This window comes from Anarhichas minor, unplaced genomic scaffold (assembly GCF_050575085.1).
Source record: "Anarhichas minor isolate MPS153535 unplaced genomic scaffold, ASM5057508v1 ptg000074l, whole genome shotgun sequence".
NCBI classification, from domain to species: domain Eukaryota; kingdom Metazoa; phylum Chordata; class Actinopteri; order Perciformes; family Anarhichadidae; genus Anarhichas; species Anarhichas minor.
Genome location: NW_027466520.1, coordinates 2,131,105 through 2,144,584, shown reverse-complemented (window position 1 = coordinate 2,144,584; position 13,480 = coordinate 2,131,105). Strand labels below are relative to the sequence as shown.

The window sequence follows — 13,480 nt, the reverse complement described above, 5'->3', positions numbered from 1 at the left end:
AGGCGTTTAATAAGTCCTGTTAAGGTTGAAAAGGGAGATCTTCTGTAACTGTGTCTCGGCCATTTCTCGGCCATTTCAGTTGCTGGTAGGTATGAGATGATGTTATCAAAACCCACTAAGCCAGGGGGAAGAAAAAGGTAAAATTGTTCACTTTGTGGCTTGCTGAGGATTTGGTTCAAGCCTGAGATGGTCCTTTGGGGATTTCTTCAGCACCATATGTGCAGGCCAACTGCTATCATTACCCTCTGTCCTTAAACGATTTCTCCTTCTACCTCGTGGGTCTTGTACAAATCTGTCACAGGCCACCAGACCAAGGTCAAATGAAAAGAGGTGGGTTTGTCCGTGTGTGTGTGTTTGCATGCATCTGTCGTCTGTGTTTAATCCTGCTAATAATATATGAATTCCCCAAGATGATGTCTTTTCAGTTTAATCGAGGTGGGAGCCAGGTACATGTGGATATAAGGAGGTGGGAGCGCTGTGAGACATGTGCAGGAGCAGCTTCGGCTCCCCAGTGTGGCACTCAAACGTGGCAGCATGCCAACACAACTACTCTAAGACTCGGGCTTAGCATATTACAGATCACATGCGAGTGCAGCTTCCACCATGTGCACATTTCCCACTGACCGCTGGAGTTCCTTGTCCTAATTTAAGGGAGGAGGGTGGATTGCCAGCGGCAAAAACAACCGACGACTTGTATAAATGAATACATGTGCTGCAGAGAGTGCAGCTGGCTAGGCCTTTCGATCACCCTCCTACTCCTCTGCACGCCCCGCGCTGAATTACAATGCAGACAAGATGCCGAGTCAGCTCGAGCAAAACAAGCCATCTGATGTGTCCAACAGCCCAGTACATATGGGAAATGGAGAGGAAATTACCGCAGGATAATCATTTTTACAGTCAAAACGTGATATAAAATAGATTTCAGCTGAAATATTTGACGGAACAATGTATGAGCTGTTGTGAGAGAGCCCGGTTTTCATTCAAAAAGTTGGCATTGCTTCTGCCTCACGACGCCGCTGTGAAATTGCTCCATCAATCCCCACCGCACCGCCGTTTTCCCTCGAGGTGAAGTCAAAATATTCAGCAATTCATTTGTGTTGCTCATTCAGCAAAGAATTCATGTTTTACATGGGCGGTATAGTCTCAAAGGGGCCAGTAGTTGTATGAATTGATTCATTGCAGTCTGGAACAAGTGGATCGTTGTTCAGTTTAACCAGCAGCAGCAGCAGCAAGACTTCAGATACAAACGTGCACGCACGCACTCGTTTGGAAGACAAAGAGGGATCCGAAATAAACAGACACGCACACACTCACAACACACTTTTCACATCATATAAAAGTTATATGTCTCGCACTTTAGAGGGTTTATAAAGATTTCATAGATTCCAGCCTTTCAGACAAAGGATGGAATTTTAAAACACTGAGCACTGCAGCCGTTTTTTTTTTTTCCCTCCTTTTAAAAAGGTTGCAAACAATGGCTTTCTGAAGGCATCTCTACAAATGTCTTCTTTGACCCCCGAGGAGTTAGTTATGGCCCACAAAGAGCGGTTTGCGTGTTCAACAATATAGCAGTCGTGCAAGTAGTCCATAACTCTACTGTGGATGCTTTAGCTTTTATGGCGTCAGACGTGCTGCAATAACAGAACAGGAGATTCACAGAAAGAGGAGCACGGTGCACATATTTCACTGCGTGACATACGCATCTCTTTAGGAGATCAACAACAGAGATTATAACTAAGTTATGACATCCATTTGTTGTTATAGTTACCAGGCTTGAAATAGCATGCGCACCCAAGCATGCAGCAATACCACACCTGTTTTGGGGTCGACGGAGAAATATGGCTGTCCTTGTAGAATACTGTAGACTATTCTGGCACTGTTTCCATAGGTGGGGTCGTCTGCATCAGATGCTGTGATTTGCAACACAGAAGTGCCTAAAAAAAAGAGAACACAGCAAGATTATTTCCTGGTATTTCCTGTCTCTTGTACAGGTTTACAAATGTTAACGGAAGCGTTTTGATGTGAGTTGTTGGCTCTGTGCTGAAAATCAACTCGCAACCATGTCTGGTACCTTTTTAGAAGTGATGTTTAGATTCACGAACCAATCAAACAACTCTTAGCGGTTAACTGGATTCGCAAGCAGGACTGAATTCGAAACGTTGCTTAAGTATGGTGAATGCACAGTTCTGCTCGAGAGCCAGTTAACATCCGAGAGCTGCTGCTCCAGACTCTCTTTTAACGAGACTCTCGTTCACCCCCTCGGCCGAAGGAAAAATGGTTCATGAGCACACAGGACTACAAAGAGAGAGATGCTTAAATGCTGGGTTGTAGCCTTTAGAGGAACACCTCATTTAACCCAAAGAAACAGCTAGCAAACTAGCAAACTAACAAACATTCTGATTTAGCTGGAGAAAATACTAACACAATATTTCATGATATGTTGCCAACTGCAGAAAACCTCTCTAAACAAATGAAGTTGAAGTTATCTGGGCAGATATTGTGGTTAGCCACCAAGTTAACAGGTTGCCATTATGTAAACACAAAATAAGTCAGAAACAATATGATAAATTAATTGTATATATAATGTAATTCAATGTGTATTCACTTATTCACCAGCACAAAAGCAGACTGCATTGGGTGTGAGTCACGTCACATTGTATTTTTCAGCTGTCAAACCTTAGGGAATGGGGAATATGAGTACAAGCTCTCTACTTAGTTTTCAAGCATTTTTCATTGTATAAGATGACAAAAACAAAGACAAATGATATCAAAACTTGGAGGGAAGGTCATTATTAACAGTTATTTAAAAATATCCTGCGTGAAAGCCACTGTGGTTCAATTTAACAGTTGAAGTGTTGCTCAAACAGCATTACAGGCTTCATTAACCCATCATAATTGCATGATGAGTGCATTGCAATTGCACTACAAGCTTATATGATGCATGAGAATATGTATGAATCACAGTATGACATGATACATAGTAAGGCCTGTAGATCTTGTGGATAGTTGCATTATTCTTTTCCTCTGGGAATAAAACTCAATTATACAAGTGAAAAACCACTAAACCAACAGATGTGAGTGTTTTTCTTTCTTGGAAACCTGAAGGAGCGAGTGAAATGCCACCCATAATGAGCCGTGTTCTCCACAGTATGCTCGGGCACTCTAAATGTCTGTCAGCCGTGCTGCACAAATTGCACTCGTAATATTTTGACTCAATCAATCGTGGAATGGCTTTGGAAGCTGTTCCAAATCATCCGGCTAAGAAAACATATTAGTGAGTACATGATTTAATTGATGAACCTTGAATTGACCTGTGTTAATGGCTTGAGTAAATACAATGCTCATCTGTGACCTTGTATGATTAATATTTCTACATAGCATGGCGATGAATCTGACTGCAGAATGGTCTTATAACTTCATCACAGATCACATATTCATATCGTTGCATAAAGCACTCTTAAAAGACTCTACAATGTGCTTTCTATCGTTCACAATGCACTTCAACCCGAGTGCTGGAGTCTCACTATGTATCTGGAACTATTAAGGTAACGAGTGCAGCATTAAAAGGTCTGACTCCTGATACAGAGTGAACACTCAAGAGTCAGTGTGCACGTGTTTGCTGAACATTCATTTTGAAAAATCAGTTGCACGAACACAGTAAAACTCACCAACAGGTCAGGTTTCCACAGTAGCTTTTTAGTCCTGTTAGAAGTGTCCTGGAGAGTGAGAAACACTTACCAATACAGCTACTCTTAACGGTTCTAACAGAGGGACAACCAACAGGACCAACAGGCCTTGTTTAGTCCGCCTTGTAAGCAGGAGTCTGTAAGTGCTCTCTGTAAATCTCTGTAAGTGCTGAGCAAGTTTTCAAAACTAGGACTCATCCCACTTAAAGGTCCAGTGTGTAGGATTTTGTTTCAGTTGTTGGTTTTATCTCTTTAAAACCAAACCACTTTTCCAGGTGGTACCCCTAAATTGAAAAAAATGGATTATTTTTGATAGTTAAGTCCTGAAGTCCTCAAGGATATATGACATTGTTGGACGCGAGGCTGCTTTGAAGACAGAGAAGCATCATCTATTGACGGTTTCAGATGTACAGTATCCTCCGCTTTGCATTGCACCTTGATTATTTTTAAAATGGCGGCTCTTTTAGAAAATGTAAGTAATGGCATCCCGCAGTAAGAACAGCCGACGCTCCACTCCAGTCGCAAACACGTGGTCAACATTGTGAATTCAAACAAAAACACTTCGATACATTTAGGAAAAACATCATGGTTGGGCTTAAAATAACTACGTAAGTTAAGTACAAGAATTCTGAGAATTCTTTCTGAGCGTCTAAGAATGATGTGGATGGGTTGGCACTGTTGCTTAGAAGCTCGGTGCGTCTCATATAGCAGTAAAGGGTGCCTTGAGCTATGATATCAGATGTGACAAAGTGTTGGTTTTTGACGCCCTGGGAATGAAAAATAGGCTGGAACAAAGTTGAGGATAATCAGAAATACACCATGCTAGAAAAAATGTGAAACTTGTATTCAGTTCAACGTATACAGATCATCCTATCCATTATGAACCCAGTCACGTACTGTTTTCCCGTTTTTACCTCTACTTTCATCACCTCCTTTGGGTTTCAACATCTACAGACCTCGCTGGACTCATTGCTGCGAACGCAAGACTTAATGTACTTTTAAAAGATCAAGGTTGGTGTCTGAAGGTGGATTACAACCACAAGGTTCCCTTCATCCTCCCTAAGTGTGAGTCAGAGGTCTTGTGCTATTGCCTTCATCCCCACTTACATGAAATGAAAAAAAGCAAGATGTTGTTGAGACTTAATGGGTGGAAGTAATATGTCACCTTAATGGGGTAACAAATACAATACACAGCCAAGTGTGTTTTTTCAGGAAGGAAACTGATTCAAAAACAACAATTGATCTGTGTTTTATGACGGATAGCAACATTTACCGGAAACAACACCTTAGAGAGACAGAACGCTGAAAATAAATCAAAAGTACGAGTTCAGTATGCAACCCTGAATGCATTTTGTTTGGTTTATAAAAGGGTTTGACGCTTACATGTGTGTGCTATTCGGCTCAATTTCCAAACAGAGGTTACAATAACACTCATTTAATTATAACTCATCTAAACAAGCAGTCACATCTGTCTGAGTTTTCTAACCACTATTAACCAGTGATTTTCCCAGAAGTGAAATGGTCGACAGGAAAGCGATACCATCTCCAGTACGTCCATTTAGAGACATCTCAACTGGGAGATATACAGCAGTTGGAAGATGATACTCCTTTCATCTGGCACTCTAAAAAAATATTATTGCACCATTGAATCGGAGGTATGAAACGGTAACGTCGGACTACCTGGCACCTGCCCAGCCAATCAATTTAGACAGGAAGAAAAGAACATCACGGCCAATTAGTTGCCACACTCCCAGACAGCCCCTTCCTGCACTTGGGAGCGCCGGTATTGACGAACGCTAGGGGGATTAGTGCTTTGGAGTGCGAGGACAGTTGATTGTTACAGCCGATTTGATGCCGCAGATGCCGAATCAACGAGGAATTACTTTAATGGGCACGAGCAAAAGAGGGGGCGGCAAAAAAAGGGCTAATTATTTTCCCCTTCACAGTCCTTGATTTCCTCCCTTGGGTCATCAATGGTGATTGATTCTTTTTGTGCAATAGATGATGAAGTTTCCAGCGAGCGCTGAAACTTTAGAAATGAGTAGTCTCGTTAGGGCTAAACGAAGGATGCCGATACACAGATCAGGGCTGTGAGTGTATTCTCATCACCTTATTATGCACTCATTCAGAGATAAAGATTACAGCAACTGATTTATCTAACGAGCATTTTATGGTGGACTTTTTTTGTTGTCTTACAATAGCAACAGCATCTTTATCAGTACGTGCCAATAAATATGAGTCCAAATACCAAGCATCAGAACATACTGCGCAGTGCAGCTCTCTCAGCAGAGATTAGGACATGTACTTGACACATCCAATTTAGGTACCAACATACTGACTGGCAAAGTAGTATGTGTGTCAGGCCTGTCTGTTCCTGAATATTCATGAAGGCAACCAGGGAGATATTGACTGTTTATACAGAGGGCGTCCACAGGTCTATTGGGGTTAGCATATTTAATCAGTTTTGCACATTTCCATCTTCTCGCTGCAAGAAGCTGATGATTCTATTCATTTTTCTCTTTGGAGGTATTTTTTTTTTTTCACACTAGTGCAGTGCCCGTTCAGAAGAGAAAAACGGTCCTGTTCGTAAACGGGCCCACGGTATTTGCTGCTTGCAGCTTTCTCGAGAACCTCTCATCCAAACAATTTCACACTCAACCCTGAGCTTCCTTTGGTCCTGAGAAATACACCTGCTATGACAGAGCGGCATCCCCTACGGACGCTCACGTATACGCGTCATATGGGTGCAAAATCCAACAAGAAAACCGACATACAGACATATATACATACAGACACTCTACTTAGAAGTACTTCTACTTCTTTTCAGCAGCTGAAGGAATGATTTTCGACGGACAGATATAAATGGAATGTTTTCAACAAAGTGTCAGCACCACAGATTCACTACCTTATAGTGCTTTAGAAAGAAAATCGCTCTGACAGCAGCTTGGCCACCGTTTATGTTTGGCCACAACCTACATATGTTTTGAAGGAGTGCTGTGAAATTTCTGAGCACCATATTTTTGAGCTATTGTGCTGAGAGGCAGAATCCACTGGACTGAGAAAAGAGGGGGTGGGGGTTTTGCCCGTGCAAAAAGACAAAACATAATGCGAATAAAACAGCAAAACATAGATGTTTGCCACATGATTCTGGGCAGGAGCAGCTGTCTCAGAGGAGGTATAGAGGCTTTTCTTTCCTCCATGATGCGGAGGACTCCACCGCCCCGATGGTGGGGATTGCTGTGGAAGCACTATTGAGTGCTTTATAAAGACCTGCCCACCCGGGAAACCATCACAGCAACCAGCAAACAAAGATGAAAAAGAGGACTCGGCTGGCTTACAAGAGATCAAACATTCTGCAGAACATCACAGAGAGAACAAACCAGAATGCTGCACTGGGTCATAACATGTTGGAGTGAGACATCATGGAGCAATACTTGGTCATGACTGTGAATGAAATGTAATTTATTTTTACCGCATGGATGAGAGGGATTATAAACATGAAGAATCTAAAACCCAACTAAAAAAAACACTCAGGTTTAGACATTTATTCTCATCTCTCAACCCATTCAACACTCACTGCTGCAGATAATCATGTGTTAGTCCAGTTTATGTTGTAGCACTACTCACCCAGTTCAGACATCTCAGGCACCGTCGCTACAAAGGGTCCATCTGGAAATTTGGGTGCATTGTCATTGATGTCTTGTACTTTGATGATGAATTCCGACTTTGGTTCCAGCGCCTCCTCTGTGTTGCGGTCCAAGGCTTGTGCATGCAGGACATAATGTGCTTTCCTCTCGCGATCCAGACTCTTAGTGGCATGAATATCTCCTGTCACTTCGTCGATGATAAATATATTCCCAGCTCCGTCCCCGCTCAGAATGTACCGGACAGATCCATCGCCTTTATCTGAGTTTGAGTGAAGCTGCAAGGCAAACCAGACACAGGGTGTGTGAATACAGAGAATAGAGCATTGCCAAAATCCCTTCCGATAGTATGGTTTGTGATTCACGGTTTCAAAATATGATTCACAATATCCACAGTACAATGCTGTAGAATATCTGCAGGATAAATCCATGAGAAGGACCACTGTGATGCCCAAATTAGTGCAGAAATGATTGAATGATTATAATTGATTAGTCAATTAACACATAACTGTCAATGCTGGTAAGTAGTTAATCATTTTTCAAGAAAGAAACACTACATATTATCTAATTTCATCCTCTGAAATGAGAGGATTTTCTATATTTCTCTGTTTTATATCAATGTATATTAAATAAATGTTGGGTATTGGATGGAGAAAAGCAAGTCAATTGTTAGCTTTGGATCTTGGAAATAGTGTTGGGCATTTTTCACTTCTACTTGACATTTTCAAGATTACTTAAAATGGGTTCTATGATTCACGTCTGAAGTACTACACTTTACCAAGGCCATTTAAAAGCATGTGCTTTATATGCACTGCATGGTGGTCCACGGCCCACGTTTTAGATTCAGACAACTCCCAACATTATTACAAATTCCCGCTCAGCCTCGACTGTACCCAAGCATTGCTGAAGAAATTCATCTTTGGGTGAAATCCCTACAAGACTGTTAAAGGCGGGAGTAGAAGGGGGAATAAGGGAAGACTTTTCAGCCATAATTGATACCAAGAGGATGAAGACTTTCATGCCAACTGCTCAGCTGGGTTTGTAGTTTTAGACTTTAGAAATATATTTTACAATACCACTGAATTTCCAAACCAGTAACATCATCATTTAAAGAACTTGATCTCAGCCATGAATAAAACATGTTCAGAATGAAAGACGCTTTTTTTGTTGCCTTTTTTTCCTCGGGGAAGTGTCACAGCTGAACATAACAGAACAATCCGTTTCCATTATGCATCGGCAACGTTTCATAAACTGGTGGTACTGGTGGTGGTTTTGTATATCATACTTCTCATCAATGAACTGTGAACACAACCTTTGAATTCCAAGTCAGTTTCGCCGCAAACAAGATTAATGCATGTCTTTGGAGAATATAAGACACACACACACACACACACACAGACAATGAATAATTCATGCCCTGTTTGTTACTCTCCCACACATTATTATATATACACATACATACATTCACATTCTGGATAAGAATGGATATTATAGAAAACCTGTTTGCAAAATACCAAAATGTAAAGGAGAGACAAAATAACAACACCATATATAATGTCATGAAAACGGACTTTGAAGTGATAAAGTCACAATTACTAGGTGGGTCATTGTCTGTTTGATGCCAATTAGCAACATCTGTCAGATATAGCAGAGCTCAGCACTTTTATATGCGAGTTATCACAACAACAACAGAAACAAACCTGATCTGTAGGTGCAGCTGTCAAAACAAATAATAAACAGATTAAAAAAGATATTTCAAGTTGAGTAGTTAAAAAAAGAAGAAGAATAATTACGCAGATAAATAGGACCAGCAGTCACAACCAATCAAAAGGGATGTGCTCTGACTCTACTGGCGAAAATTATAATATGTCCTTATCAAGATAAATCACATCTTATGTAAACAAACATGCATGTAAACACAACAGGCAATATCGAGGTCATGTCCATATACCGTATGATGAGTCGATGAGGTCGTTATTGTTACAGGCCTACTCAACCTATCATTCAGCAAACGCATGTAACTTCTGCGTTGTCTTTGATGGGGAATAATTAGTATTCTGTGATCTCACTGCTGATACATCTGATTAGGGATGTATCAGCAGTGAGATCTAAACCAAACAAGATACAATTGTAACAGAAAATGTCTTCAATAGGAGAATAAGAAACTCCAATATACCGTTGATAAGTTCCATTGCTTGATAATGTACTTGAAACGAATCACATCAGAGAAAGAAAAGCTATTTGGTAGCAAAAGTTGGATAGTTAGACGCTGGAGATGATAGATTAGTTCATCTAAAACCGTCATTGCTTCATGTTCTCCTCCCATCAACGCACCAAAGACATGAGAAACACACCATCATGTATAGCAATTATACATGTATTATTATTATTTAAAAGTGCAGGAGAAACATTTATGAATGTTGATGAAAACTTTGAAAACCCTAAGATTAGTTTTCTTTTAAATGAATAGAATATTAGGGCCTAAAACTAACTCCATCCAGCACAGCTGCACAGTTTATAGGCACTGTGTGTGTTAAACAGTTAGTTATCTGCATAGCTTGTTTGACCTGCTGTCCATGTTGTTGGAAACAGACTGAACATCATGATACATCAAGTCATATTACTTGGGGGATTTTGGCAAGAAATGAATGTCCGCCACACAATCTGCAGCACTCAATATCAGACAGTCAGCTGCAGCAGAGTTTGTTGTTTGCCAGCAGTAGGCTAACCAAACACTTTTGGAAAGACGGCGAGCACGGATTGAAAAGCCGCAGGTCGGCGCTGGGCACAAACTCACTGCCAGTGGAACAATTTAGAGGCGATTTGTTATAACAATAGAATGGCACTCAGAGAGGGCGGACAATTTCCTGAGTAGTAAAGTCACTCTTTCAACTTCGGTGTGTTCATGAGCTTCACGTCAGAATGTGGAAACAACATGGACGCCACAGAGAAGATGTGTTGCAATTTATTGCTAGACCAACACATTAGCTGTTCTGGAGTTGTTGTTCCGACTTGAGGGGGCGTTCATGTGAATTTTTCCAGACGGAAACTACATTTTCGCGATTATTCCGACGGCGCACAAATGCCAACTCTCTGGCATCCTTCATGAAAGTGAAAGCGATCGTGACGGGTTGTTGTGGGTTGTTGGGTTTTGGCAGGCGGCTGCTTTCACTGCATTCTGTGCCGTGCCAGCGACAACTCAACATTCACAAAATCCTTAAATGTAAGGAGCTGTTGTGGAATAATGAGGCAGCAACACATCAGTGACACTTTGGTAAAGTATAGCCCCGTTTGGCGTCGAAGATGAAACACCCCCAAGCAAGGCTAGGCTGCTTCATGTCTGACATGAAACTTAGACGATGATGTATGGACATTAACTAAGCCTAAGTTCATCGCATGAAACATCACCATTCAACAAACTGTAACATTACAGAAGCACATAACTGACCCTGGCTGTCAATATCTCAGGGTTTAGACAAGATTGAATAAGAACTTTCTTTTTGTATAATTTGCTTATCTGACTAGATTCTGGATATACGACTTAGGAAGTATAAGTTACAGTGAATCTTGAAGAGTATAGTGATATCAACTGACGAGAACAAAAGTATATATATCAGGAAGAATTGGTTTGCCATATCGCCCAGCTCTACATAAGGATTTATATAAGGTCCCCCTCAAAGCTGGCAAAAATAACTCGCCAACCAGCTGCATTGATTTAGTTGTAAACACATTTAACTGCTGCAGTCCCTGAATTAGGACACAGCTAAATTGTTTTGGAGTACAGACCAGAGCTGAGAAAAGACCGCCTACTTTGGCAGTGACCCAGATTTAGAAACGATCAATCGTCATACTGTTCAATTTTATTAAGGTCATTCAACTTCGCATTATTGACGGATTCATTGATTAATTGTCCGTTACATAATGATTTACTAGTTCAGCACTGCTAATTCCTCTACTGGATGTCCATCGGAGATCTCTGCCGGGAGATACATACGACATGAACAGCCCGTATACCTGCAAAGTGCATCAGGACACATGTTCAGTGTTACCTTATTGACGCCGAAGCCCAGTTAAACCAACCTGCGTGTATTTTCCAATCGATTAAAGGGGACACATCATGTGCAAGTACATTTGAGTGTCTAAAGTGCCTCACAACCTACAAACTGGGGAATTGTTTTTATTTTTTACTGGCTGTCTAGATCAGAAAACATTTGATTTAACAAGCCAATCAGATTTGGCTCTCCATTTGTCACATTCAGGTTCATTAGAATCGTATTTGTAACTTTTGGAACAGTGTACATTAGCTGGCATTCTTCTTCTTCTACTCTTTTATTGGAGCACAGCTACCTTTTAAAGTGCAGTGCTCCCACCAACTGTTACCACTCTCTGCATATGGCAGCATTGTGTATGCATGAGTGTCCTCATATGCTGGTAAATTATTTGATATGAGGACCTGCTTTACAGCACCATTTGTGGTTGAAACTCCCCAGAGTACACCTTTTAAAGGGGGCATATCATGGAAAACCCACTTTTTCAGTGCTTGTGCACACACAGTTAGGTTTATGGAGTGCCTACCAACCCACAAACTGAAATAAGATAACCTTTACAGAGGTGCACACGATCTTTCTCACAAGCCCATCAGAGCAGACTGGCCTTATTTGTGATGGGGGGCTTAAAGAGACAGAGGGTGAAAACAGGTATATTCAGACCAACAGCATGAGAAAAATGATTCTTTTATTTTTTTTACTTTAAAGCAAATAAACGTTCTAGCAGGAAACCAAAATTCATATTTGCCTGAAATCGAGCATGACGTGTGAGTACAACCACAGAGATAGAAATGCAGTACTACTTGTATAAATGCTGAACCATAAACAGACACAAGTTATTTAACAAGTAGAACGGCGGAGATCCTGAGGCCACATCTCATCAAAACCTGGACGAGCAATTAACTTACTAATTAGAAAGCCGCTGTCGATTGTAGACCTGACTCTTGATGAGAGCCGCCTGTACTTCCCGTGGTAAATACCAGGCCTGTAATTAGATAAGGAGTCAAAGATGCTGTTGAATCAGGTAGTTAATCAGTTGCTAGATTGTACTAATATGAAACACAACCTCCGCAGCAAGAAATCCAACTACGTTTACACATCGGAGGCAGTGTGGACGGGAACAATTACTTTGTTGACATTGTTTGGCTCATTTCTGCACTCTTTATAGGTAGACATTTTCAAACAGTAGATTGCAGTACTGACTCTAGTTTGATCATCAATTTATATCATTTAAATGCAGCAGACGGAACCAGACGGACCACTTCTATAACTACTACAAGGACAGATCCACTTCTGTCCAGCAGCACTCCACAACTCCAGCTCATAAATGTAATGTCGCCTCCAGTCAGAGTGCTAATTTAGCCATTGACTTCCTTTGCAGGAGCCAATGAATCATGCTCGTTGAAGTGCAAACCAATGATGCATATGGCGACTACTGCCTTCCAAAATCTATAGGTGATAAAGGTGTCAACAGGTTGCGGGCCATTACACAAACATCACAAGCTAAAAGTACAGCAGCGTCGGGCCAGCTGGGAGACAATAAGACAATAAGAGGATGCTCAACATTCAAATCCCAAACGAGCGATAAGGATTGAATGGGACTATTTCCAGGTGTTCTCGGTATGTTAGGTGGTCTTGATTGCTATAAAAATCACCCTCACCTCCCAAAATACCCCCATCATGGTCCATTGTGTACTCATGACAGATGTGTCCTACACACTGTATGAATTCATCTTTATTCTTCAATATGTAACATATCATCAGAATAAGAAAATAATAATAAGTTTCTATCAAATCCTTGTTTTGATTTCCAGCGAAACACAAATATTTGAATCTATCACATGAATTAAACTTACAACCTTTGGGGTATAAAGGGTTTCTATGGTAAGTTAAAAAGGATCAGTATTACGTTGATCAATCAGGTAAAATTGTTCACTGTTAATTTCTATTGGAACAGTAAAGTAAATTCAAATAATTAAAGTTAACTGCATCATTGAGACCCAAAAAAAAAAATATATATATAACAACCACTATTGATAGATCTTACACTGATACTGTTTATCTCCTGGCTTTAAGTTGGCTTACTAACCATCTGTGAGACGCA

At 40.8% G+C, this 13,480-nt stretch overlaps 1 protein-coding gene across 1 annotated transcript in view; it reads right to left on the bottom strand.

The window, feature by feature from the left end:
- LOC142937401 (cadherin-18) overlaps window positions 1–13,480 on the bottom strand; it is a 57,120-nt gene that overhangs the window by 36,091 nt on the left and 7,549 nt on the right. The window contains exons 2-3 of the mRNA XM_076080298.1: window positions 7,314–7,608; window positions 1,815–1,934 (exon numbers count right to left, since the gene is read on the bottom strand). Of these exons, the coding sequence (XP_075936413.1) occupies window positions 1,815–1,934; window positions 7,314–7,608 (415 nt within the window). The remainder of the gene's footprint in view (window positions 1–1,814; window positions 1,935–7,313; window positions 7,609–13,480) is intronic.